At 37.7% G+C, this 26,833-nt stretch overlaps 1 protein-coding gene across 2 annotated transcripts in view; it reads left to right on the forward strand.

Annotated features, from left to right (window-relative positions):
- Vps24 (vacuolar protein sorting 24) overlaps positions 1–26,571 on the forward strand; it is a 36,696-nt gene extending 10,125 nt beyond the window's left edge. For both annotated transcript variants that reach the window (XM_081734700.1, XM_081734701.1), the window contains exons 2-6: positions 3,866–3,926; positions 7,332–7,511; positions 14,623–14,744; positions 16,259–16,351; positions 26,393–26,571. In XM_081734700.1, coding sequence (XP_081590826.1) covers positions 3,866–3,926; positions 7,332–7,511; positions 14,623–14,744; positions 16,259–16,351; positions 26,393–26,548 — 612 coding nt within the window. In that variant the 3' untranslated portion in view covers positions 26,549–26,571. The remainder of the gene's footprint in view (positions 1–3,865; positions 3,927–7,331; positions 7,512–14,622; positions 14,745–16,258; positions 16,352–26,392) is intronic.
- Positions 26,572–26,833: the final 262 nt, after the last annotated feature.

The following is a 26,833-nucleotide window of genomic DNA, read 5'->3' on the forward strand; positions in this document are numbered from 1 at the left end:
CAAAACTTATCGACTGCCTACGTAGCTTCTAACATTAGCTTGGATTTCAGTTTTAATTTTATTGAATTATATCTACGTATTAAATTTGTAATTTAATCCTTCAGTTTTGACGTACTGATTATGATATGTTTACCATAAATTTTTACAGACCAAGCAATAACGGGATTTTCCCAATGTCTAAAGCAGGAATTTCCCGACTTACATGTAATGGTTTCACTTGTGCAACTGTTTATCTTTTTGTCCTTCTGAAATGAGTCTAACGATTATATTACAAGTATTAAAGATCAGTAAATGCCATCCCGTCAATTGGAGAGCTACTGTAATTAACGGATAATGAACTGCAGTCTAAAGGAGGAAGGAGTCGATATACTTACACAGAAGTCCATTTAGATCATAGGCATAACCCTTCTCAGACCTGACACCAGTGTGTTTAGTTTTAGATTCTCAAGTGCAGTTTTCATCAATGATTAGCATTAATGCTTGGAACTTTCGAATTCTTTAAGTCAAGGCATCTGCTTATGTTATGTGTTTGAATGTTCACTTATTTCTTACGGTTTGTCACTTAAACTCTATTGTGGTTTCTGTTGGAAATACGTATCATACGGTCAGTAAGGGTAATTATGAGAGAGATTTCACGATTTTCCATATTACTCATCTTACATTAGTGTTGAAAGCAGTTAATCTAGGCACAGTTTATGGTGTCAATAGAGTAACAATTTGCTGCTAAGAAATTTCTTGTCATCTCATAAGTTGATGAATAAATGTGAAATTTGTGCTGTCCCTTAATTTCTCTCCAAAAGGATAATTATGAGGCACCTGTTTTCCCCAGCTTTCTGTATGTGATATTGAGGTATGAAGGAGTCCAGTTGTCAGGCAAAGAAGTCGTCGTTATTTTGTGTTTTTTACATGAAGATATTTAAGAAGATATTTTACAAATATTTGGGCTGTTACAAGGAAATAACTAAGAAAGTGGAAATAGTTACTGATGTTATTTTGACGTTTTTGTGAGTTAACTCGAATAGGCCTATGGGTTAATATATTAGATAGTTTCAGGTTACAAAACAGGCTTCTGAGACAAGTTCAGATCAAGTTCTAGGATTTTACCGTTATTGTTTTACATTTAAAGTAATGACGGGATTTTCCCGATGGCTAGGGCGGGATTTTTTCAATTCAAGAAATTTACTGACCGGACTTCTTTAAGCTTATGGGACCTCTTCCAGCATAACCCCATTGTTGCATAATAACACCAAGGCGAAACAAACTTATTTCTGTGAATATGTAATATAAATACATAAGGCAAAATATCTAAATCAAAAAACCTGGTTTAAACTGCCCCTCCCCCCCAAAAAAACGGGTTTTTGACATTTTCAAAAACCACCATGGTTCTTTCCAACCCTGCTTACTTTTGTACATAGGAGGTTAAAAAAATCTTATTATATACATTGGTTAATCCTTTGGAATTCATAATGTAAATATGTTGAAGTAAAATTGTTTGAAATATCTTTTCGAAATTCATGGCTTATTTTCGATGTTATATATTATTATCAGCATCAATCACTAATTAAATGACGTTTTGTGTTATAGAGATGCGAAACAAAGTCTGCTTTATCAATTTAAAGCAGAATTTTGAAACAAGCCCAAAATTTCCCAATCAAAAAAGCGAAGCAGAAAAAACCGAGTTTTTTCCAAAAAAGCCGAGTTTTTCCAAAAAAGCCGTTTTTTTCCGAGCCCTTGCATCTCTAATAAAGATACGAATTATTTGAGTCCACTTTGGCTCAGCCACATTTATACATAAATGGATAGCAAAGATACTTTTCATTTACACTAAATGCCTCTCGTGGGGTTTGTATGACCCCCCCCACACACAAAAGTACGGCATTTCGATGTATTTTATCAATAGTAAACATTATTGAAACGAAAGAATATTTGGAATTTTTCTTTGATTGCAATTACATAACAATATTAACAAACTATGAAAAAATCACAAAACAAACATTAATAAACTTATAAAAAAAACAAAAGTTCCTTTTGTAGTATAATCTTTTTAAATAATGAATGGAGAATTTAGGTTTGAATATAATATGAATAATATACGGGAATTAAACGTGATAACCCACAAATGTGTGTTCATCAAAATTTTACAAACACTTACACGTGTACGAACATTTTTCGTTTTTTGGTTTAAACCAGTTGGTTTTTTTGAAGAAAAAAAAAAAACAGCTGGTTTAAACCAGCCAACCCTGGTTTTAGTATATTGATATAAAGCCTAAGCTATTTTCAACAAAATAATGTAGGTGTAAACTATTGATGATTTAACAGCTTGCCTGGAATAAATGTAATGTAAACATTAATCTAGCATGCGTCTCATAATTATCTTCCATATAAGCAAAATAAGATTTAAAAAAAAAAAAAAAACTCAAGGGACAAATTCAACTTAATGTGTATCTGCTAACCAACTAGGCTTCCACCAACACCCATTGCTTTTACAACACTGATATTACTGCATGAGTAGATATAAAAGTTGATGATAGGATTTCAAATTTCAAAAGTTTTTTTTTTTTTAATGAGTTGGTTAAAAAAAAAATTGGTGTATCCAAACTTTTGTAAACTGAAACTTAAAAATGTAGACAGAAGGAAGAACATTGTGAAGGGTGTTACTAAATGCTTGATCTCTTTAATTTGTATTTATCCTCTAGTGGTTGAAGATCAGTGAGAGGTGTATCACAATTACCCTCCATAGGGAGTCTCATAATTGCCTTCACTGACCCTATGTTTTATGTGAAATATGCGTCTTTAGGCAGAGATAGTTTGTCTTAAAGAAAGAGGAAACTGAATGGTGACCTACTTATTAGAAAGTTAGAAGTTGGATTTCACCAGATTGTCTTTGTAAAAATTGTGTAATAGCACATTGAAGGGCGGTTAGATATCTCCAGGTATACAGGGTGTACTAGAAGTAGTGACTCACCTTTTAAGTGATCAGTACATTTTATTATAAACAAGAATAGCATGAAACAGAATTGCAGGTACAGAGGAATGATGTAAAGATTAAGTGCTTTACAGTATCTAAACCCTATTCTGCATTTGAAGGTCCAGCGGGCGGCCATTAAAATCAATCCACATTCTGCACGCATATCGGCACATCTGAACAGGAATGTTGTTGAGTTCCTCGGTAATTCGCGCCATCAATTCCGCAACACTGTTTATGGGTCTTGCATATACCTTGTCCTTCAAATGTCTCTAGGAAGAAGTCGGGAGGGATGAAGTCTAGTGGCCGTGACGGCCGCTCTACTGTTCCCGACAACCAATCCGTCGCCGAGGGAAGGTGTTGTTCAAAAGTCACGGACAACCCGCGCAAAGTGTGGTGGAGCATTGTCTTGCTGCCAGTACAATGTGTCAAAATGATCCCCCTCCTGCAACAGAGGTATTACAAATTAACAACCACCTAACAACCCGCACGTAACAAGTGAGTCACTACTTCTGGGACACTCTGTAGAACTTTAAGAGAGTCAGTCAGTAGTCGTTTGACTTATAAAGTATCATTATTTCTCATATGTAAGCTTTCATTGCAATAATTATTTTGGCAACGAATGTCTAGTGAGCGAATGAGATCTTCTCTTCGCACCGCTTCAAGTGGGAGATTCTACTGTCATTCAATTAATTTGAATGAATTTAATACTATTTTGCCACTAATTCTTAAAACTATCATTTTCGAAACCGCAAAAATATGCGTAGAACAGTAACATACATGTACTAATGATCTTAAGGAAATTGCGAAGCGACTGAGTGTTGAGAATTTGCAATCAGTTTCTAATAAAATTGTATGTATTAATAATACTAACGGTACTTGTTATTATTTTTTTTAAAGGTTAATGAATGGTGTCATAAATTAAGGAAGGAAACTTTTCAATTGGATCGACAGATAAGATGTAAGTAAGTAGTTTTACAGGTAGAACTCAGTTGTGACAATTTCCAACGTGTCACTGTTTTTTTTTTATTATTATTATTTTTTAAAATTATTTTTGTTAACATATTTGTTTGAAACACAGAAATAAATTGAGGTGATCGTTAGATAAATCGGTAGTTGAAAGAATGAAATGATGCCTTAGCATATGGTTTAAACAACGTTGGTGGAAGTATCGTCTATACGGTTAGCATTGATCTTTGTAATACAGTAGGTACCCTTTTTGTGTATGTGGTTAGCGTACGCTCCTTTGGCACTTCATATAGCTCAATTTGGGTGTTGGAATCACAGGAAATATATATATATATATATATATATATATATATATATATATATATATATATATATATATATATATATATTTTTTTTGTGACGTCTATACAAATTAAAGTCAATATGACTGTAAATGCACTGCCTCAAAGTCTTGCAAAAACAAATATGCGGAACAAAACTCTTTCTACCTAAGTAAGCTTGTACAATCCGCGGCAAAAAACCTGCAACATGAGAATGTAAGTTTATTGTGATACTACGCCTAACAGCACAGGAAATCAACATAACGTCTAAGTGGCACGAATCACGCCAGGATAAACCTCGACATCCTCCCGTGAACACTTATTTTGGAGCAAAAGACTTCGTCATTTCACAATAAACTTACATGATTATGTTGCAGGTTTTTTGCCGCTGATTGTACCACAGAATATTTCTAGGAGTGACTACACGAGTTGTATAGTCCCTCCAAATGAAACACTCACTGCAATACCGTGTGTTATTATAGGCAATACAACGTTTCAGTGTTTGGTGCACAGATAGGACTGTCGGAATCAAATGATTGTCATATTTGGCAGGATAAGCTGAGTTCGTCAGCGATTTTTGCTATTGCGTCTCTTCGTTTATACGTATTGAAATTCTTCCTTCACATGATGTATTACCTTTGTTGTAGTGCTAATATTTCGTTTCGTCATACTAATATAAGAGGCGTCATAAGTACCATAAGTCTGATACACACCACTTAGACTAGCTTTATGCACAAAATGCTTTTTGTACTAACTTATTTATTTATTTATTTGTTTTGGTTTCTGGGGAAGGGTAAAACTTTAAGATTGTTGGGGCCGCGGTGGCTCAGTGGTAGAGCGTTCACCTCTGGTGCTTGGGGTCTCGGGTTCGATCCCACCCCTTGCCAAGTGGACTTTGTGGTGGACAAACACCGTGCGTGGGTTTCCTCGGGGTTCTCCCGTTTCCTCCCACTTTTTTCATTTCACCATTTCATTCATTACTCATCATCACCGTCTCCTTTAGCCTAACCGGCATAACCGTGGGACGTAAAACTTAAAAGATTTCATTTCATTTCATTTTTAACTTTAAGATTATGTCTTTTAGTTATTTTCTTCAGTTCGTGCGATATCCTCAGATACAAAAGAAATGCGACTCACGAGAGAGTCTTGTTTAGATATTTCTTTTGCCACATTTTTCTTCATCTTAAAAATATATTGGACTCTTTGTTTCCATCCTAACAGAACTATACCCATAGGGAGATTTAGAAGAAGAACTGAATAGCATATTAAATCTAGGATCTGTTAATGGTTACAGTTCTGTTACGAAGGAAACTTGGAAACAAAAGGACCAATATATTTTTAAGATAGCATCATAAGAGGATATTCTTTAGTCTTAGCCCCGAAGAAAAATACCCGTGGGTCGTACTAGAAATATCGGCAAATTTTTTTAACCCTTGTGTACTACCATAGGGTCCTTTGAGACGCAAGAGATATTTAATATATCTCTTAAATGAACGTGAGTATTTAAAAATCTGTTCTTGTATTTTTCCACAAAGTATATTTAATATATTGAACACAGAATATCGTTTGCTATTGCCTTGCTGCTATGTAAAATATAATTGATTACTACTGGGGTCGTAAAAGTAATGACGTACCGCAAAGTAATAACATTTTTCTTTCTCCCTTTTTTTCTTACAAATCGAGCAAAATTAGTAGTTTACATAATACTCAATAGCTGGCACAAATTACTAATTTATTGTTTCCGAAAATTATTTCATTATTGATACAATAAAGTAAGTTGGGTATGTAGTAAGAAACTAAGTTTTCGTCCATTGCACTACATTGTTTGTACCCTTGTCTCGTTCTTCCTCAGTTTACAGCTTAAAACAATACATATATTGAAATCTGCTTATATTTTTCAACAGCTTGTGAATAGCAAAGCGGTTAGTTTCAAAGGGCTAAATTCTTCTGTGTGCCTAACCAGATAAATATATCAATAATAAGTAAATCCTGATACTCATTCCCAATGATACTACCAATAAATGAAGGCTTATGGCCCCAGATAAGGCTTTAGTTTCTACAGCCAGCCCATCTTTGGATGGGAATGAAATTAGACGTTAAAAAAAGGAGGCTAAAACCCTTTCCTTGCAGTGACATGATTTGACTATTCTGGGTTGTAGTTGTGCCTGTTATCTGGTGACGTGGTCGTCGAGTATTCCTTTTCTATTTTGTATAACGATGATGGCAGTAGTGTCAAAGGTAGAGAGGAATGCATTATAATATTGTTTTGAAATATATTTGTGTAAAATTTCTTTGCAGAACACCAAATTGCTTATGTTTAATTGGAGTTTCGAAAGGACCCCATGGTATCTCCGACGTTATACTTTTTCATGATAATACGCAAGAGTTAAAAAAGAACATTATCCAAGTTAATGTTTGATATGTATTATATAATGTGTTTCATAAGCTCAGTTACTAATTACAAAAGTTTAAGAGCTATGGGATCTCCTTAACTATACTGTATACTATCGTCGTGATAGTGTCACAATGAAAATATTGTCAGTATCATTTCCATGTTTAACAAGTGCATGGTTGTTATACACCATCAGTTTCTATGTTTAGAAAAGATGATTTTTTAGAATTTTCACTCCCGTGCCATTTGTTCAGGTCAATGAAATTGTCGATTGGTGTATGTATAATCCCCGATGACAGAACTTTCTTTGTCTTTCTGTGATGAGCTTTTGTAAGACAAAAATTTTCTGCAGATGAAACACTTGTGATTGTTAAAAATACGCTTTACGCGACGTAAGAAAAAAAAAAAAAGTCCAAACTATATCTATGCGAGTCATCCGTGCATTTAAGACATCTACACATAGCATTTAAGACATGTTTTTATACTTTTCTGTTGGCTTTTTTTTTTTTCCTTTATCAGTTTTTCTGCACAGGCGCAGCAAATTTTCTGCGATCACATCGCAGCATGTTCTGCTATGAGGGTCTCATCTTTGGACTTTTTCTTTCTTTCGTTGATCCCTAATAATATTGTAGCATATCTTTCATTACTTTCGCAACTGTAAGTGTATTTTACTTTCTCTTTGCAGCCATTCAACGCGAGGAGGAGAAAATCAAGCGATCGTTAAAGGAAGCAGCAAAGAAAGGAGACAAAGAAGTCTGTATTATTTTGGCGAAGGAGGTCGTGAGGGCCAGAAAGGCCATTAATAAAATTCACACTTCAAAAGCCCACATTAATTCAGTACAAATGCAAATGAAGAATCAACTGGGTAAGGTTTTCGTAATGATCCTTTGTTAGTAGTAGCTATAGCATATATATTGAGTAACTTAGAAATAAATACAGGGTGCCCATAACCTCTTATGTCAAATTTATACAGGTGATAGAGGGGTCCAATATATGTATTTGGAGATGGGAAACCGAAGGTTGAAAACGGCTATTTGAAGCGCCACCCTATCTTGAAGTTGCAGCAATCTATATATTAAGCGATGTAACCTGCTTTATTGTGCATAACACATCATCTGAGTTGTAAGGTTTACCACTCAGGTTACTGTATGAATCGCCAGTAGAATCCGAGGAGGACTTACTTGCAAGAGTCCTAGCTGCCTGCTGGAATCTTCAAGAGATTGCGGGGATATTTGAGCGAGAGAGGCAAAATTTCCTTAGGCGTTGTGCTACGTGCATCAAGGTCGTCAGTTCGTGCAGTTACTGTGAGCTTTTGGTACATACAGTGCAGCAGTAATTTATTTGTACCAAACCTTACAACTCAGATGTAGTGTTATGTGTAATAAAGCAGGTTACATCGACGTGATAAACACATTTGTTATTAAAAGTCATACTTGTTCCCATAGATTGTTCCTGTAACCGGCCTGAGTTCGTGTCGCTGTTCGGGCGGCTCTTATTTGTAACCGGCCTGGGTGTCAAGTCGCTGTTCTTGGCTCGTGGTATTACCAATAAGTATACTCCTGATACTTTAACTTACCTGGACAGGACGACGAAGACCTCTCCAAGAAAGGTTACAAACTGTTTCCAAAAAGCTCGTCGGTCTCAATAATGAGATGAGCATTAGGCGCCGAGAGGTTCGGGTGTCTCGTCTCGAAAACCTCACGGACGATCAGACGGTCATCCAGACCATAACGCACACAAACACCATTCATACATACAACGAAAACACACTGGGTTAAATGACACTATACTTATTTATTAGAACACTATTCTGAAAAAAAATAACGAAGAGAAATGAACACAACACTGGACACTAATAAATTTTGCCGCTGAAATTACGTTTTGCCCTATTCGGGAAATAGAGCCCTTTCTATATATATGATTATAATTCAGGTATCACTATAAATACTTTGCTCACACCATTAACACACTTGGGGGATTCGCACTGGGGAAAAGTTGTCTGGATCGTCCCACGATGAATCCAGTTGTTACGCTGAACAGTCCTGCAGCGTAAAGGTGAATCTTCAGCAAACACACAAAAGAAGATCTCCACAATGGAATACAGATATTGGAGGGCGCGTACGTAACATTTTAAACGCACTAGGTCTGAGGACCTGGGATTTCACTGATTGGGGCTAGCCGTAAGAAATCGTCCTTCACCGGCTAAATAGCTTGTGCCCCTTAACACAACTTATGTTTGAAGTTCAACGCGAGATGCGTGGTTGCATCTTCCAGACCTGGAGTCAAACTCCCTGAGCATCCAAGCTCAAGCTACGGGTTGCAATGATCAACGGAAAAGTGTTGGCAGTTCATTTCAAAAATCACTCGGTTAACTCACCTGTATGCATATACAAACAGAATACAGAAAACAATTTATGTTAATTTTAGTCAACTGCCTATAATGCACTAGACACGGCGATAACACTGGCGTGAGAAAGTACAGATAACGAGCTGCAAAAACTGTGAAGCTGGTGCCACTTTGGCTATTGGGACATCTGGTCAGCCCGTATTTCTCTAATCTATTTTAATGTTTCCACAAACGATTAACGAAAGCACTTAATTCAGTTCCCAATAACTATAGAATATATACTGTGCATATAATAAGTCAGGGAGAAACACTGAAATGGTTAGTCACTAACTGAAATGTTCTCAGCAAAAGCAACGTTTTAAATATATATATGAAAAAATGATGAAAGACTTCTTTGTCCAATTGTGTGGGAAAGAAGCAATTCCCACCAAAGAAAGAACTTATGTGCATTGTAGAATAAAGTATAAATTGAAAATAATGATCACTGTCTTGACGAAATATACAGATTGTCCACAAAAAATCCTTCTATAACCTGGTAGCGGTTATATTCCCATAGATTGATAGATACAAGATGACGTGGTGCTTGAATTAGCCGTTTTCGACCTTCGGTTTCCTATCTCAAAATACATATATTGGACCTCTCTGTCACCTGTATAAATTTGCCCCCCAAGATGATGTGGACACCCTGTAGACTTTACCTTATATCTGGAGAAAGGAAAACTTTGAGGCAGCTTCGTAGTCCTGTGGCTAAGCTGTGGCAGCTAACTTTCTCGATGGCTAAGCTGATAACATGTACAAACTTTCCTTTATTTCTGTGGAGAGTTCTTATAAGAGATATATGCAAATTTAATCCTCGCTTCAAATATTGTGTAAAGTGTACCCTCTTGTAGAAATGTTATAAGTTGTACTTGCGTGTGTATTTTCTTGATGATGTAATTTTTCATGCGTACATTAAATAGTTAGAGCGACTCTTTTCCTGTTAAGGCATAAATTATAAATGCTGTGTAAAACTAATATAAATAATTTTATGTAGTTAGCGTTGTTTTATTTATTTTAATCCTAATATTTCGCTCGGCTTCCTTCTGTGAGCTGCTTCAGATTTCATCGTTTTAAACTTAAAACAATTGTGAATTCGCATGTTTCTGGTTTAATCTCTTCCTCAGATATTCTATTGGAAACAAACTCTTAATGTGTCTGCAAAAACTTCAACGATTGGTTATAATTCTCTAGCAAGAGAAGTTATGCTTTATCCTTCGTCATAGTTGCTAGTTCCTATAGTTCATTTCTTGCATTCATGAAAAATCACTGAAATAGTGCATATACAAGAAATGAATAAACTGTAGAAGTTGGTTATTATGAATCACAATGGCAGCTTATAAATCGGTACTTTTCCTGATTAATTTATAAGTGCATTTTTTATAAGTGATCGCTGAAATTCGTTGGAGTTTTTTTTACATAGATATTGAGAATTTGTTTCCATTGGAATATCTCTGAAAAATAGATTAAACAAACCAGCATGTGAATTCCTACTGGATGTAAGTTTAAAAAGGTAAAATACCCCGAGGAAGCTTACAGAAGCAAAGTGAGCAAAATACTAGAATTAAAATAAGTAAAAGAACGCAAACACATTATTTATTTTCTTTATTATACACAGTTTGCATAAATAATATCTACACTTCAATGTACTATGCTTGAATGCTGTGTTGAATGTGTCCTAACATCAAGAAAGTAAAGTGGAACGACAACTTATAATGTTTTCTCATGAGGACTTCACAGAAGGAAACCCTGCTGCATGTCACCAGTTTAGCTATCCAGAAAGTTGCCAGAAAGCACAAGTAACAATTTGGAAAAGTTTTTTTTTTTTTTTTTTCTTTCTTTCGGATACAAAGTAAGGTCTATTTATCTCTAAATTTTAATTGTACCGTTTCACCTTGTACGGTGTTTCTTTTACCTTTTGTCAGTAATAATGTGAAATACTGGTTGTTTACTGTTCAGTTATACTATTTCTGAGTATGAATTTGGTGTTTCCTATGGTGAGTCCTTTAACACAGTAGTAGGTATGAGAATGAAAACACGAACATTATTGATGCAAGATAAATGATTTGAATGTAACAAGTTCAAAGACAAGGATGTGTGTCCGGGCCGAAAATCAAATCCAGGTCTTTGACTTTGCCGTGCTGCTGTGCTACCCCTCACCTTCTCCACGCTGCATGGTCCTGTTCTTGACCTAGCATAGTCGCTAACGCTCTCGTCTTCGGTGCGAGCGGTGCCGGGTTCCTTTGCTGGTGGGAGCACTCGGTCGAAAAAGTATAAGTTTTTTCAGGACAGTATTCTGGATGAGGTTTTTCTGGGTTTTCCTTACGCACCAGGGAAATGCCAGGATGGTACCTAACATGTATGTCCTAGACCGCTTACTTCCTTCCTTACCTTTCCTCGGATAGTGTGCTCGTCGAAGGGCGTAATCCCTAACACGTGACGGGCTGACTTGGCTATCGGTGCCGAAAATATATATATATATAAACAGGGTGTTTCAAAACAACACCGACAACGTTTTGCAGGTGATTCCTGACACCAAGATAAGGCGAAAAGTGTAGACCAATCTGGGTGCACAAATGCTTCCTTTTGGAGTTATAGGCTGCCAAAAACATGAAAAAATGAAGTTTAAAGGTCCATAGCTCCAAAACTATGGGATCTACTAGTCGGGCCAAGACTTCACTTGGGAACAAGTATGTGCGCTATCCAAAAATACATGTTTCAAAATCCTAATGTACTCACGCAACGATTTTTGTAGCGGCAGTTTAGGTACGGGCTTACAATTTGAAGTACTCACCAACTCCCTCTATAAAAATCGTTGAGTGAGTACCGCAGGATTCTGAAACACGGATATTTGGGTAGCGCACGTATTAGTTCCTAAGGGAAGTCTTGACCCGACTACGGTAGATCCCATAATTTTGGAGCGATGGATCTTTACATTTCATTTTTTCATGTTTTCGGCAACCTATAACTCCGAAAGGAAGCATTTGTGCACCCAGGTTGGTCTACACTTTTCGCCTTATCTTGTTGTTAGGAATCACCTCGAAAACGTTGTCGGTGTTGTTTTGAAACACTCTGTGTATCTTATTCCGCTGAACAATATAATATGGGTGAATGTAAATCCTCATGTATAGTTTTCGAAAAATCAAACTTTTAGAACCTAAAAATTGATGGTGTACGATAGCCACCTGGCGTACGGTAACCTGTCGGATCGTCTGGGAAACAAAATGTAGGAACTACGTGATGGACCATGAATATTTTTATTCGGAATGTTTAAAAGTTAGGAAACAAGTTAGTTGATATTCACAGCGGATATTGTAGAAATCAGCTATTTCAAAGGTTTTAACGTTGATTACTATAGAGGTAAAACTGTAATAAATAGCGAAAAGCGGTTCCCTGCAAAAGGATACATTTATTTCCATCTTTGACTCTCTACTAAATGCGGAAGTAAATAGAGCGTTCTAAGAATAAATGTCAAATATCTTCTTAATCCTATATTCAAACCAGAATTATGGGGCCGCGGTGGCTCAGTGGTAGAGCGTTCGATCCCAGCTCGCGCCAAGTGAGCTTGTGGTGGACAAACACCGTGTGCATGGGTTTCCTGGGGATTCTCCCGTTTCCTCCCTTTCTTCATTACACCATTTCATTCATTTCTCATCAATACCGTCTCCTTTAGTCTATCCGTCATAGCCGTGGGACGTAAAACTCAGATGTCATTTCATTTTTTTTCAAACCGGAAGTGTCAGAAATCAACGGTTTTAACGTTGATTGCTATAGAGTAAAAGCGGTAATAGACAGGGAGAAGTGGTTTTCTGCAAGCAATTAAAAGCCCAAGATTCTATTCCGTTTTACTGTAATCTAAAACCGGAAGTGGTAGAAATATTAATTGAGGAAGTATCACGCCATACAAACGAAATTCCTTGGTGTACACGTTACACTGCTACTTGTTCATTCTTTTAGTTTCAGTGAATTCAAGTGGGTACAGAGTAAAATGGAAAGAAGAAGCTGTTCGTTCCTCCACTTGCCATATAATAAGTGAATTCAGTTTATTAATAAGACTAGTGCAGTATATGTATATATAAATGAAAGTGACTATTTGTGACTTAACTCTTGAACCACTCGGCCGATCTCTGTCAAATTTTCAGCATAGATGAACGTGGTGGATTTTGTCATTTCATTTTGACGGTGCAACTTAGGGTAGGGGGAGGAGGAGAGATATATAAAAATGATCGAAAATGACTGATATCAGAGAGCGCTTCAGTAATAGTAAGAAGTGACTGACTAACGGAACATATTGCTAATTTTTCTTATTTTAATCTTCCGAAGCAGGTAATTGACGCTAGTATTTGATAAATAGTTTCAAAGAATACATTCATGTGTGTGAGTTTGACCTATATAAGTATTCATATCTCCATGGTAGTCCTTTCAACTGCTTTAAAAAGATTCCAAAGATGATACAAGCGGGCATCTTCTAGTAGTAATTTGAAGTTGGTGTCTTTATATTGTACACGAACTGTCCTCACCCGTCGTTGTCGGGTATTAATTGAGAATGTCGATTAAAAGAGAGGGAAATCCGTACTCCATTCCCCGGCATTTATTCTCTGCTATTATATAAGCCCGCACAACCATGAAGTAATAGGAGTTGCGTACATGCAAGGCGTTATTAAAAACTGCGAGCAGCATACATACGTTTTTAATCTGACCCCTTCCCCCAAGCCGAAAATCGGCTTTGTACAGCATTAGACTCTGTGAGAATGTATCTGTGTACAAAGTTTAGTGATTGTAGGTGGCTCCTTTTTACGCGAAAAGTGACGACAGAAACACACACACATTATTTTATTCTTATTAAAGAAAATTATTTTTTTTTTTTTGTTACATTTAATCAAATTAAATGAAACTATTTTTTTTTTCTGGTGTGCCTCTACAACTTACTTAAGAATTTACATACAATGAAAACATGTCTTGAATTGTTCGATACCACAATTTTCCTACGAGAGATGCTGATACTTTCAGCTGTTGGAGTCTTTGAAATACTGAAGCTAGTGTAGTCCAAGATGTAGCAGCTACAAAACTATAAAATTTGCCATGAAAGAACTATTTGTTGAAGCTAAGTTCAGGCTCTTATGCTACACAATTGGAGCCCTTGTTTCCCCCCCCCCCCTCACTCTACAAAGAAACCCGGTAGTACTGTACTCTTCTTTTCTCCGCTTGTACACTGACTTGAAATATGTGAGGAAATACCTGATGATAATGTTATTAAAGTCTTTATCTAGCAGTGAACTGCTGATTAAAGTAGATGTGTTCGGATACCGAAGGTGTGTGGCTGTCTGGGAAACGGAGTGGATACCACAGTGGCTGTACGGTGAGCTGAGACCTAATTTGATCATAGCCCAGTCACAATATTTTATTATTTGAATTAATTCATTTATTACGGACTTGATTTTTTTTCTTGGAGTACTGCAATTACTCTGGAAGTGAAAACATGTTCATATGTTCGCGTTAGTAGCGTGACTTTTTTCTGTATACTTGAGTTGGATTCCTATTACTTTACGTAGTTGTTTGTTTCCAAGTTCTATAATGATTTATTTGTTTTCAGGAACCCTTCGAGTGGCTGGCTCATTGCAAAAATCCACCGAAGTGATGAAGGCGATGCAGCAGTTGATTCGCTATCCAGAAGTAGCAGCTACTATGAGAGACTTATCAAAGGAAATGATGCGGGTACATGCCATTGAAAATAACTCCTTATGTGACAGCTTCTTTTTTTTTCCCCTCTTATAACTTATTTTTTTCGTTATTATTCATTGTTTTTCTTTCTAACGTTCAGTCAATTGTTAAATTCATGTTAACTGTTACCTACAAGTTTTGAAGTGGTGTGGAGATGATTAGCAACGGGGGAAAAAATTGGTTTGTTTGAAAATGAGTGTGTTGGATAACGTATAAAAATCCGTATGAAGCTTCTGAACTGTGTGAGAGATCTTCCGGGATGTCTATGGCTGCCTATTTGTCGACATGTGTCAGACGAACTACGGTAATAGATAGCGAGAAGCAGGTTTTTTGAAATTAATTTAGCGCCCGAAGAATAGGTTCCATCTCCATCTTTGTTGCTCCACTAAAATTGTAAGTTATACCAATCTGTTACCACATACGGTTTCAGTATTGATTTATATAGAGCAAAGAAGTTAAGTGGATCGAGGAATTACTTTTATATGGATTCATCATCCCAAAAATAGGTTTTATCTTTGTTGCTTCTTTTGGTCTATCCAAAACAGAATTAGTAGAAATCTGCTATTTTCGGTTTCAGTACTGATTCCAATGAAGAGGAAACTAATTTATAGCGAAAAGGTTTTTTTTTTTTTTTTTTTTTTTTTTTTTTTTTTTTTTTTTGTATGTATGTATTCAGTGTTATAAATATACGTTCTACCATCATCTTTAGCTTCCAGTTCCAATTCGGATTCCCTTAGAGCAATGATCGCCAAACCGTCGATCGCGAGCTACTACTAGGTCGCGTTGACATTTTAGGTAGATCGCGTTAACGCTCCGGTTGACTAACCTAGATTCCTCCACTGAGCTGAACCATCTTGATGTGTTTTAAGTTGGTAGTTGTTTTAGTTGGTAGCTGACAATAGGCTTTGAAAACGATACGGGAGCTCAGAAGCTTCAGAAATTTTGCAACCACTATCTTAGAGCAAGAACGGTAATAATAAATAGCGAGAAGTTTTTCTCATACAAATCCACTGTCTCAAAAGATATTTCATCCCTGATTTTATCCCTCTGTTGCAACCAAAATGACCGCAGTGGCATAGTGGTAGAGCGTTCACTTGTGGTACGTGGGGTCCTTGGTTCGATCTCAGCTCGCGCCAAGGGCTTTGTGGTGGACAACCACCGTGTTCGTGGGTTTTCTCGAGGTTCTCCCGTTGCCTCCCACGTTCTTCATTCCACCATTTTCATTCATTACTCATCATCACCGTCTCTTTTAGCCTAACTGGCATTAGCGTGGGACGTAAAACACAAAGATTTCATTTCATTTCATAAATCTACTACTTCCGGTTTTAATAAATTCCCATAGTTTGCAAGTGTACCGTAGTTGCACAATTTGAAACGAAACTCACTTGTTCATAAGACAGGCGTTCAAGTTGCGTATATTATTGAGTCAGAGCAGTTTCTTACCATATACTAACTTCTCCCTGACAGTGTGCTTGTGTCTAATATTATGTATTCTTTGTTCCTTGCAGGCTGGCATCATAGAAGAGATGATGGATGAAACCTTTGAGTCGATGGAGGACCAGGAGGAGTTGGAAGAAGAGGCACAGGAAGAAGTTGATAAGGTATGTTATCTTTACCAGTGGTTTTTCATATTTCTGACACGTCGCTTCAATTTTCGTGTTTTGTAGTTTTCCACTTATACAATAGTTCCATCTTCAATGTACCGTACATTTACAGATTTTAAAACACATCTATCTTAAATGCTAGAAGCTTCGACTACTCTTCTGGCACGTGCAAATACAAATTACTCTTCATATTTCAGCAATTAACTTCTTGCTTTGATAAGCTTAATTTAATAATGAGAGGTTGACCGATGTATTTTTGTTGGAAAAGAGATCATTAGGTAGTGCAAATAAGTAATAAAAAATATACTAGTAAAGGCTCTACTCAGACCAAAATTATATTCTAGAAGTCAGGGAAGAAATTCGATTGAAAACTTAAAATTACGAGGCAGGATCAAATGAAAACCTTAAAAATGCAATCAAATGCCGCAAAGTTGGTCGATTGCTTCGATACGTGGCAGTAATAAGCCTAGAGGTGCACGTAATGACCGACAGGTGACAGAGTGTTGTTGGAAGAACGACGAACACGGCAGCGTTATTATCAAGAGGCCACCCCCACTGTTTACATGCACCGCGTTATAACAGCATTCGGTGATCCGGTTTCTGAGCTGTGAAGGTGTGAAACCAATTGAAATTCATCGCAGGATGGCAGCAAATTATGGTGATTCCTGTTTGTCCTTGCAACAAATATACGAGTGGTGTAGGAAGTTTAAAAGTGGCATAATATCTATGGAGGATGCTCCTGAACCGGAACAGAATTACCGAGTTAACCGACAAAAATCTTGTGTTAACGGAACAGCTTGTAGAGGAAAGCAGGCCTATTACGCCGAAAGAAATCACCACAATCATAAATACTAGCTTTTGTTCAGCTCAACACATCGTCTTAATGTTCTGCATTTCAATAAGGTGTCTGCAGTGCCCGACCGCATACTGCTCGTTTGACCGTTGAAACTATCGATGAATGAAATTTGAGTGTTTCATACATCCACCCTATTTACAGACCTTTCCCCAGTGACTTTCATGTGTTCGAACCACTCAAAGAAGGCAAACATGTCAATGAGGTGGAGTGAAAGGTGAAAAATGCAGTACCTGAATGGTGGTGGTATGTTTTCGAAGCTGTGGAATACTTGCATTCAACGTCAAGGGGACTACGTTGAAAAACAAGAGGTATGATTTCCTTTTCATTGTTATATTCTAACATACAGATGGTGATCAGAAAAATGGAAACACCTGTAGTTGGCAACACGTCAGATGTATGGGTTGGCAGTGGTGTCGTGGCGCCCGCAGCGCCGGACCGCTGGTGGTGGTGTGTTAGGTCGGTCTCCATACTACGTCATGCGCAGTTGAACAGCAGTGTCCAGTGGCTGCAGCAGGCGGAGGTAGTGTAAAATGGGAGACCTCTCAGATTTTCAAAGAGGGCAAATTGTTGGTGCGCGGTTATGTGGAGTGAGTGTGACGGCAGTGGCTACTGTGTTAGGTGTGTCGCGTGGGACAGTGTCGAAGGTGATGACGGCCTACACAATACACGGGAAAACCACATCGGGGAAGCGGAATAGTGGGCGGAAGAAAATCATGAGTGACAGGTCACGCCGGGTATTAAAGCGCATTGTCACGCAGAACCGTCGTGCCACTGCGGTGCAAGTGACGGAGAAACTCAATCAGCACCTCCCCCACCCTGTTTCGACAATCACAGTCCACCGCGAATTACATGACATGAACTTACGGGGTCGTGTTGCACGGGCCAAACCGCTCATCAGGGACCATAACGCTTTCGCACGCCGCAAATGGTGCCGCGACGATGCCACTTGGACCGTTGAGGACTGGAAACGTGTGATATGGTCGGATGAGTCATCCTTCACCCTATTCCCAACCACGGGCCGTGTTTATGTGTGGAGAACGCCCAAAAAACTTATGATCTGCCGTGTCTCCGCCCAACTGTGAAACGTGGCGGCGGCTCGGTGATGCTGTGGGCCGCCATATCATGGTTTTCATTGGGTCCTGTGGTCACACTTAGCAGACGAATCACTGCCAACGATAATGTCGCAATTTTAGGAGACCACTTGCATCCTAGGGTCCGGATGTTGTTTCCGGTCAATGACGCCATCTTCCAGGATGATAATGCACCCATTCACACAGCTGGCGTTGTTTCAGCGTGGTTTGAGGAACATCGGGATGAAGTTCAACACCTCCCCTGGTCCGCCCAATCCCCAGATCTCAACATAATTGAACATCTGTGGTCCGTCTTGGAAACTCGACTCCGGCGACGATTTCCACCTACATCCTCTCTCAGAGAACTGGCCGATGCCCTGCACGAGGAATGGTGTAAAATTCCACTTGCTACCATTCACGACCTCTATGCTTCCATCCCACTTCGCATCAAGGGTGTTCTGAAGGCGAAAGATGGCCCGACACCATATTAATCTGGTAAGTTGCAATTTCGTTCAGGTGTTTCCATTTTTCTGATCACCGTCTGTATATTGCACTTTTAAGGTTTTCGTTTGATCCTCCCTCGTAAAGTGAAAAAGTGAAATGAAATCTTTAAGTTTTACGTCCCACGGTTATGCCGGTTAGGCTAAAGGAGACGGTGATGATGAGAGATGAGTGAAATGAAGAAAGTGGGAGGAAACGGGAGAACCCCGAGAAAACCCACGAGCACGGTGTTTGTCCACCACAAAGTCCACACGGCGCGAGCTGAAATCGAACCAGAGACCCCAAGCACTGGAGGTGAACGCTCTACCACTAAGCCACCGCGCCCCCGTCGTAAAATGAATTTTGGGTAGTGTAAACATACCTTTCACCCACGGCAGAAAAGTGGTGTGATGGACTTTGTAGCTCCCGGTATCCTTTGTAGATACTGTATTGTTGGTAGAGTACTATTGAGTTTTGTTGGTAATACTCTAAATAAACTCAAGAAAACTAATCTCTTTTTGGTCTCTTTACTCACTGAATGGAGTATACGTTTTCTTTGCTAAGGATATGTTGAAGAAGACAACTGAAATTCTAAATTAGAAAACTCTTTATTTTGTTAGGTTTTCAAACAACCTAAAATTTCATCTTTGTGGGTTAGTAACAGTGGCGTGCGGTGACTTTTCTCATAGGGGACTAGGTTCGAAGACATTTCTATCAGGTGTAAAAAAAAATTAGAAATCGAATAAACATAAGCCTTACATAATTTAATAACAAAGAAACAAGTTAGTAAATTAATCAAATAAAAAGTGAAACAATCATATATATAATACTGTTAAACTTACCTTTATTTATATATTAGTGGAATTCTCCTGTCACCCATCTGAAGGAACTTCTCGATTACTGCGTCGTAGAAGGATCCCTGAGTTTGCAGTTCATCTAGCAAGCTTTTTTCAATAGATTAACAGGGAAAGTGTAGAAACTCTATTCTCGTTCTGCGTATTACGAACAGACGTCTTGACACGTTTCAAACAAGAGAATGTGCGCTCTACAGTGGAAGTGCTGACTGGTATTGTTGACACCAAAGAACATAATTCATATGTTTCTGGAAACGCTTCTTCTGCTAAACCTGTTTCTTTCAAGAAATGTATCATTACAGTCACAGTTTTGTTTGAAAAATCAGAGAGCCTGTAAACTGATGTCAATTCACTCCTCAAATTGCTGAAATCGAAAAAACTCCAGTAACTTGATTTAAGAGTCAAAAACAAGGAATCAGGAAATCGAGTTCTGAAGCACTGAAATTTCTTTGAATGTAACAGTTCAAGAAACTGCAATTCACTGAGATCTTGAAATCTCACCTCCATTTGTCCAATCACAGTGTCAATAATTTCATTGTAGAGACGCACATATTTAATTTTTGGATCTGCTTGGTCATCTTCTTTACGTCTTTTCTTAGGAGCTTCCACGTTATCATTTACTTCTACTTTTCTATAAATCTCTTCAAAATCATTTCTTGCATCTCTAAGGTGAGATATCGTCTCTCTCGCTTTTTCGATGCAGTATTTCACATCCAATGTTTTACTTTGAAAAATGTTGAATAATGTGTCCGTGAGCGAAAAAATATGACTGAAAACTTTTAATGGAAATACAAAATCGAAATCCTTCAATGATAACACGTAGCCTCTTGCAGTCATGAAAGCCTCAGTGTCCCAATTATCTGGGTCTTCTGCAATGTCCTCAAAAAACCGTAAGAGCTGTGTCTGATTTTCATTCACTGCATTCACAATTCTTGAATTGTAATTCCATCTTGTTTTACCGTTACCGTTGGAAATCGTTTAGTTACCTCCGATTCAGCAAGAGCATTAACGCATTTCGATGAATGCGAAAAGAAATTTGGAATGCCACTCAATGTTTTAAAAAATATTTTACATTCCTTGATGTGATTAACAGACTGTGAAAGAACGAGATTGAGTCTGTGAGCATAGCAGTGTATGAAGAGTGCACTGGGACACCTCCTTTTCATAAGAGATTGTAAGCCGTTCAAATGTCCAGAAAACGTGGCAGCTCCATCATAGCCTTGTGCTACAAGCTTTCGCTCACAATTAAAGTGAGAGAGAACTTCGAAAACATGCTCACTTAGAGCAGTCGCAGTGCGATCACTACTGACGTCTAGAAAACCAATGAACCTTTCATGAATAATGCCGTCATTCACGTATCGAATGACGGTTGAAAGTTGAGAGAGCTTTGCAATGTCCGTAGTTTCGTCCAACATTATTGCTATAAAAAGTGTATTGTCTATTTCTAACTTAATTTTATCCAGAATTACGTCACCAACACATTTAGTAATATCATTCTGAATTTTGTTGGATGTCCCTTTAAACGCTCCCGCGCTATGAAGATGAGAATTCAATTTACTATCGTATTTAGAGAGTAACTGAATTACTTCAATAAAGTTTCCCTGATGGACAGAATCTTCCTGTTCGTTATGTCCTCTAAATGGCAGCTCTTGTTTAGCCAAAAGACAACAGACATCTATCAATCGCTTCATTACTTCTCGGTTTGAATCAACCTCTGCATTATGCTTTAAAACATCTAACCTTCTTTGCTCGCTCAATTGAAAATCAATTCTGGTTCTCCCGAAAGTTTTCAATTTTGTTATTGCGGACAGGTGTGAATAGCACTTTTCGTGGCGCATCTTGGCTTTGTGAAAATTGCTTATGTCACAAAATCCATCATTATTCCACACGTCTTTTTCTGTGTGGAATAGAACACAAGGCCAGCAGTATAGTTGGTTTCTTAACTTACATGCAGTTAACCATTTTGAAGAAGCATAATAGTCAGTTTTGAAATTACGTGTATAATCTTTCATTTTTGTCTGGATTGAAATACTTGGAGTTGGTCTACCATTGGTTATTATTTGTTGTTTTTCCTGAAAACTAAGGTCCCCTAACGATACCATGAATAATTTGTCCAAAACACAGCATTGAAAGGCCCGATCCCCACTCCTACACTCCCCTGTATCAATTGAAATACCATTGCTTGCGCCATCCCTCTGCTGCAGGGGACTAGATTTCTCAGCCGAATCCCCTTCCATACTTTACACTTCGACTCACTTTCAAAATATATTGATAATGCAACAAGTTCATACTTCACTAGATCTCTTATAGTGTCAAGAATAATAATGTAAGTTTAATTGAGTCAATACTATAACTAGTAAAAAGCAAACGAACATTAAATTTACTTACGACGGAACGCCCACACTTAGATTCTACACAGCGCGATACACGGACTAGCTGACCGGGACCTGTTTCCTTCCCCGAGAAGAGCCGATTACGGCCCGAACTTTTCCGATCTCTACTAGCTGTCGCAGCCAGCGGACGGGCGCGGATTAAAGTTGTGTGGAAATTGAAACAGCTATTTTACGAAGAAAATAGAGAAATATAAACACTGGTTCCGTTTTCTTCCGTATATATTTATCACAACGTACTTTAATTAAAATGCCAGGGGACTAGCCTAGTCCCCTTGACGGCACGCCGCTGGTTAGTAATAAATATTGTTGTAGGAATTAAGCACTGGAAAGCTTATAATTTTAATACATTCTTAACATGTCAATTTTTCGAGACAATTCGTAAAACAAGTCGATATACAGAATGTCCATCATGTATCTGCATTAAATATATAGTGTATGAAGACAAGTATTACACATGAAAATGACATAACAGCGTACAAAGTTCTACGTAAAATCACTTTTGAACAGACCTCCATAGAGCACCACTGGTAGCAACAAGTTGCCTGCAACATATCCATTGTGACGGAGTGATGAGCTCATTTCTGTGCTGCTTCCAAATCTTGTATGCTTGCTGCTTTTGTAAATAACATATTATCTTCCACATATTCATACAAAAAGAACTCGAACGGAATAATATCTAGGAGGCCAGAAAATTGAGCAGTCACGATCAATCCAGTGGTTGGGAAATGTATTGATAGGAATAAGAAATGTCACGGCTTGAATGCACTGGGGCACATTTGTGTTGGATAATGACGTTCGGATGCCTGTCTTATCGCACGATGAAAGTCAAAACATATCTAGGTTTACCACACCGGTGTTGATATAAACAACCCAACACTCCTGTTATATAGGATACACCACACATTTACTTTCGGACTACCACGCACCACTGCATTTGGCTTTCCTGTACCCCAAATCATATGCCGTTTGCAGTGTCCAAATGTGTGGAAGGTGTCCGTCACAGAGATTTTTTTTTTTTTATTTTTTAATGATAGAAAGTTTCTTCGTCAGCTATCTGTAGCATAGTGATTACAAATGTTCCTCGCAGTCTGTTGTTTGATTCGATTTCACACAAAGTCTGGACTGTATAGGCAGTATGACGTACCATCGATGAAGAACTTTATATGACTTCTTCCTATTAGACTCTTGTGTAACTTGCCGTAGTGATTTTTTTTTTTTTTTTTAAATCTCCGAACGTTTCCGACAGCCTCCTCCAAAACGGAAGGTTTCCTCTGCATCTTCACTTCAAATACTACCTGTCGTCTAAGACTGATGAAATAATTTCTTGATTATGATAGATGAGGATTCTTGTTGAATATACAGCGAAAGTTGCATTGCTCTTGATCTGTGATAAGCTCAGAGAAGAAAAAAGATAGCAACTTACACATGACGGAGTACATCCAACAGAGCGTCGGGGTTGTTTCTACGGCGTACTACTAAACGACTTATTTGCTCACTCAGACAACTTGGTTACAGCCTCAAGTCGGTTAGAATTACCAACTAACTACATCACATCAAACAGTTGAATCTGTGCTTCCGTTCCATCCAAAATCAACAGTATAACAACAAGAGACATTCATTTTAAAGAGATAAATTTATGCATATTTATTATATTTAATATTGGTATGATTTGCACTTAGTTCAATTGGGTCTAGTAAAATTAAATCTGTACAATTTCTGTAGTTCCTGACACTGTCTTTTTCAGCAGAACTGGGTTACTCAAAGCACATCGTGTCACTTCTTAGAAAACTATCATTATGGGAGTAATTGCGCATCATTATTGTTAATGATAAGGGGCGATTTTTAAATGGTTGATGTGTCATATTTCAGACAAATTTAATCCTTTTCTAAAAAAGAAAGTAAAGGGAAAAAAATCTTCGAAGGAATACTCACAACATTCGAACCTAACATTTTAGGAATTTCTATACGAGGTGCACCTTAATTTTTCTTCTCAGAACTGGTAACAGATAGGAACATGCTGTTTATTTTTAAATACGCGAGAACTCGTTGTCAATGCGTAACAGAAATGGCAACACCGTACGACACACACAACTCTAGCGGCAGCAGTGAGAGTAATGATGTTTTTGATACTTACGACCACAAGGCTGCGCACGTGCCATGTTGTCAGGTAATGTTGACGCGTGATGACGGCAGGAGTGGGACTTTCTTTTTTCATCAATTGTGACCATGGATGCCATTTTTCAATCTTGAAACGAAGAACAATAGCCGTGCCGTTATTGTATCAGCGATTTTCCAGTAAACAGACTCGTAAAGAAGCGTTCGCTGCGACCATGGAATCATGGCGTCGACGTAGGGAAAAACGATTGCAGGAAGATTACGTCGAAGACTGACACAGATTTCATAGGTTTCTTGGTGTGATTAGTTAGTGAAAGACAGAGAGAGAAAATAGGTGTTATAACTTGAATGCACCTCGTATTTTGGTTCATGGTTTGACCGCTTCTCTGTGTCTGATAGCCCATAGTGTGGTCATTAGATTTGCCAGAAAGATATCGATTTTTGCTGCAGATAGTTTCGGAAAGTAGACAACGAAGCATTTGATTGTGTTAATAGACAAGAGTGGACAAGTAATTTTCTATTAAGACTCTTTCATATAACATATTATTATTATTAAGTATTAGCTGAACCTGCGCTCTCTACACAGCGCATCATTCCCATATGAGCATAAATCTTCTCATTCCTCACAACATCTGGTACATGTCCCTTTACATACACAAGTGAAAGACGTATTAATTAAAAAAAGCCAAGGGGTATCATGAAGGGAAGACTTTTTTCGATTATTTTTTCTCAATATCTCGCACGGTTTGCAAGATTTGAGCCTACTTCCGGTTGGAGTTTCTAATTCATGTATGACCAGTGTTTTCTTTCTTCTTGCATGTAATAAGCAAATACATTACATACACAATTAATTATAGTGTCAGTTATATATGGTGTTCATTGGGCAAAACACTCCAAAAAATAAATGTTCATCTTAGACTGGAGAAATGGTTATCCTTTCTTTTCCATTATTATTTGGCCATGAAACAAACGCCTGAGACATATACAACCCCTATATACAACAGGGTGGTGTTGGAATGTATAATGCGTAGGATGTGATGCTTTAGTTTTTTTTTTTTTTAATTTGGATACTTCCAATGTACCCGTAAAATGTAATAAAGAAATAGTGGTCACGTTTTTTAAATATTCAATTAGAACTGGACAATCTACATGAAATTTGCAATCGATCAGTGGAAACGGCATCTTTCTAGAGCCTGTAGTTTCCGAGATCTCATTGTCGAAAGGATTGACCACAAACATATAAACGTCCACAGCATATAGTTTAAAAGAACTCGGAAGATGGCAGCACAATTTACGTGCATTGAATTTAGAAAAAGCTTATTAAAATACAAAGGCTTTGAACAATAATTTTAGAACATAAACTTTATGGAAATGATGTATTTAACTAACTAGCAGCGTTCACCCCGCTTCGCTGCGGTCACCCCGGAACGCAATAAACTTTGTTACTTAGATAATTTTTACTTTTTCGCTTTCAAGTGATATGATAAAAACCATAGAAGATTGCATTAAATGTTAACATTATATCGCCTGTCATTTATGTTAACCCGCCCCGCTTCGCTGCGGTCATCCCGGTGCTGGCATATTGTAAAAGTGTCTGTAAAAATAAGCAAATCTTTTAAAAAATTTTAAACAGAAGATTCAAGCTATTTTCCGCTGTATATCGCCTGTCATTTATGTTAACCCGCCGAGTTACAGGGTCATGCGGGCTGCATATAAATACGTTTATTTTTACCTATGATGAACTAACAAAGGTCAATTATCACTTGATGGTCAATTATCTCAAGACACTGGTAATTAAAAATTAAAGTGATATGATAAAAACCATCTAGGGTCCAAATCCTAATAACCCCCCAAAAATAAAAGAAATTGGTTCAGCCGTATTAGCGTGATGAGGTAACAAAGGATTTTGTACGTTCTCTTTTATATAATAGATTTATTTAAAGTACACATACTCAAAATGTTATATTTGTCTATGTTAAACGTGATATCACACATAACCGTAAAAGATTTGAAAGCCAAAGTTATAGGTTGGAGCTCAGTCGTTTTTAATTGATATTGTAGCATTTTAATTATTAAGTATTCTGCCTTTCGGCGGGTCCTGTGACCAATAAGGACTTTTTTTTTCAGTTTTAGATTTGGGCCTGGAAATATTTCTTTCCACGTTTCTCGTTAAGTACTCTTATTCCTTGGTTTCTAGGCTCCTTGTTTTTACTCCAAGATGGCGCCAAATTTTGAGATCTTTATTTTATTTGTTGCTTCATTTTTTACAGATCCTGTGGGAATTAACGGCTGGCCAGCTGGGAAAAGCTCCCGAAGCTGTTACCGAATCGTTACCTGCAGAGCCTGAAGGAGCAGCTGCACTCCCTGTGACTGAAGACCCAGACTTGGAAGACATGCAGTCTCGCTTACAAGCGTTAAGAAATTAAGTGTAAAACAAAAAAATCAAAATTCTTTCCTCGACCAACGAAAGAGTTGGTTAGTAATGCATAAATAAAACAGGTGTCTTTGCACCTTCATTGTTTGTGCCTTTTCATAATTCATTTAACTGCAAGATTAAGACAACCGTTTTTACATAGTCATTATGAACAGTTTTGACAGTTCTTTTTCAAACATTAATAGGGTATCTGAATAATGATTAAAGAAAATTTCAGTCCCAGTGATCAAAATAGCCTATGGCCATACAGATAAGAAAAAAAATGTATGAACAGGCC

Source organism: Thermobia domestica, chromosome 12 (assembly GCF_964235325.1).
Source record: "Thermobia domestica chromosome 12, izTheDome1.hap1.1, whole genome shotgun sequence".
In the NCBI taxonomy this organism is placed as follows: domain Eukaryota; kingdom Metazoa; phylum Arthropoda; class Insecta; order Zygentoma; family Lepismatidae; genus Thermobia; species Thermobia domestica.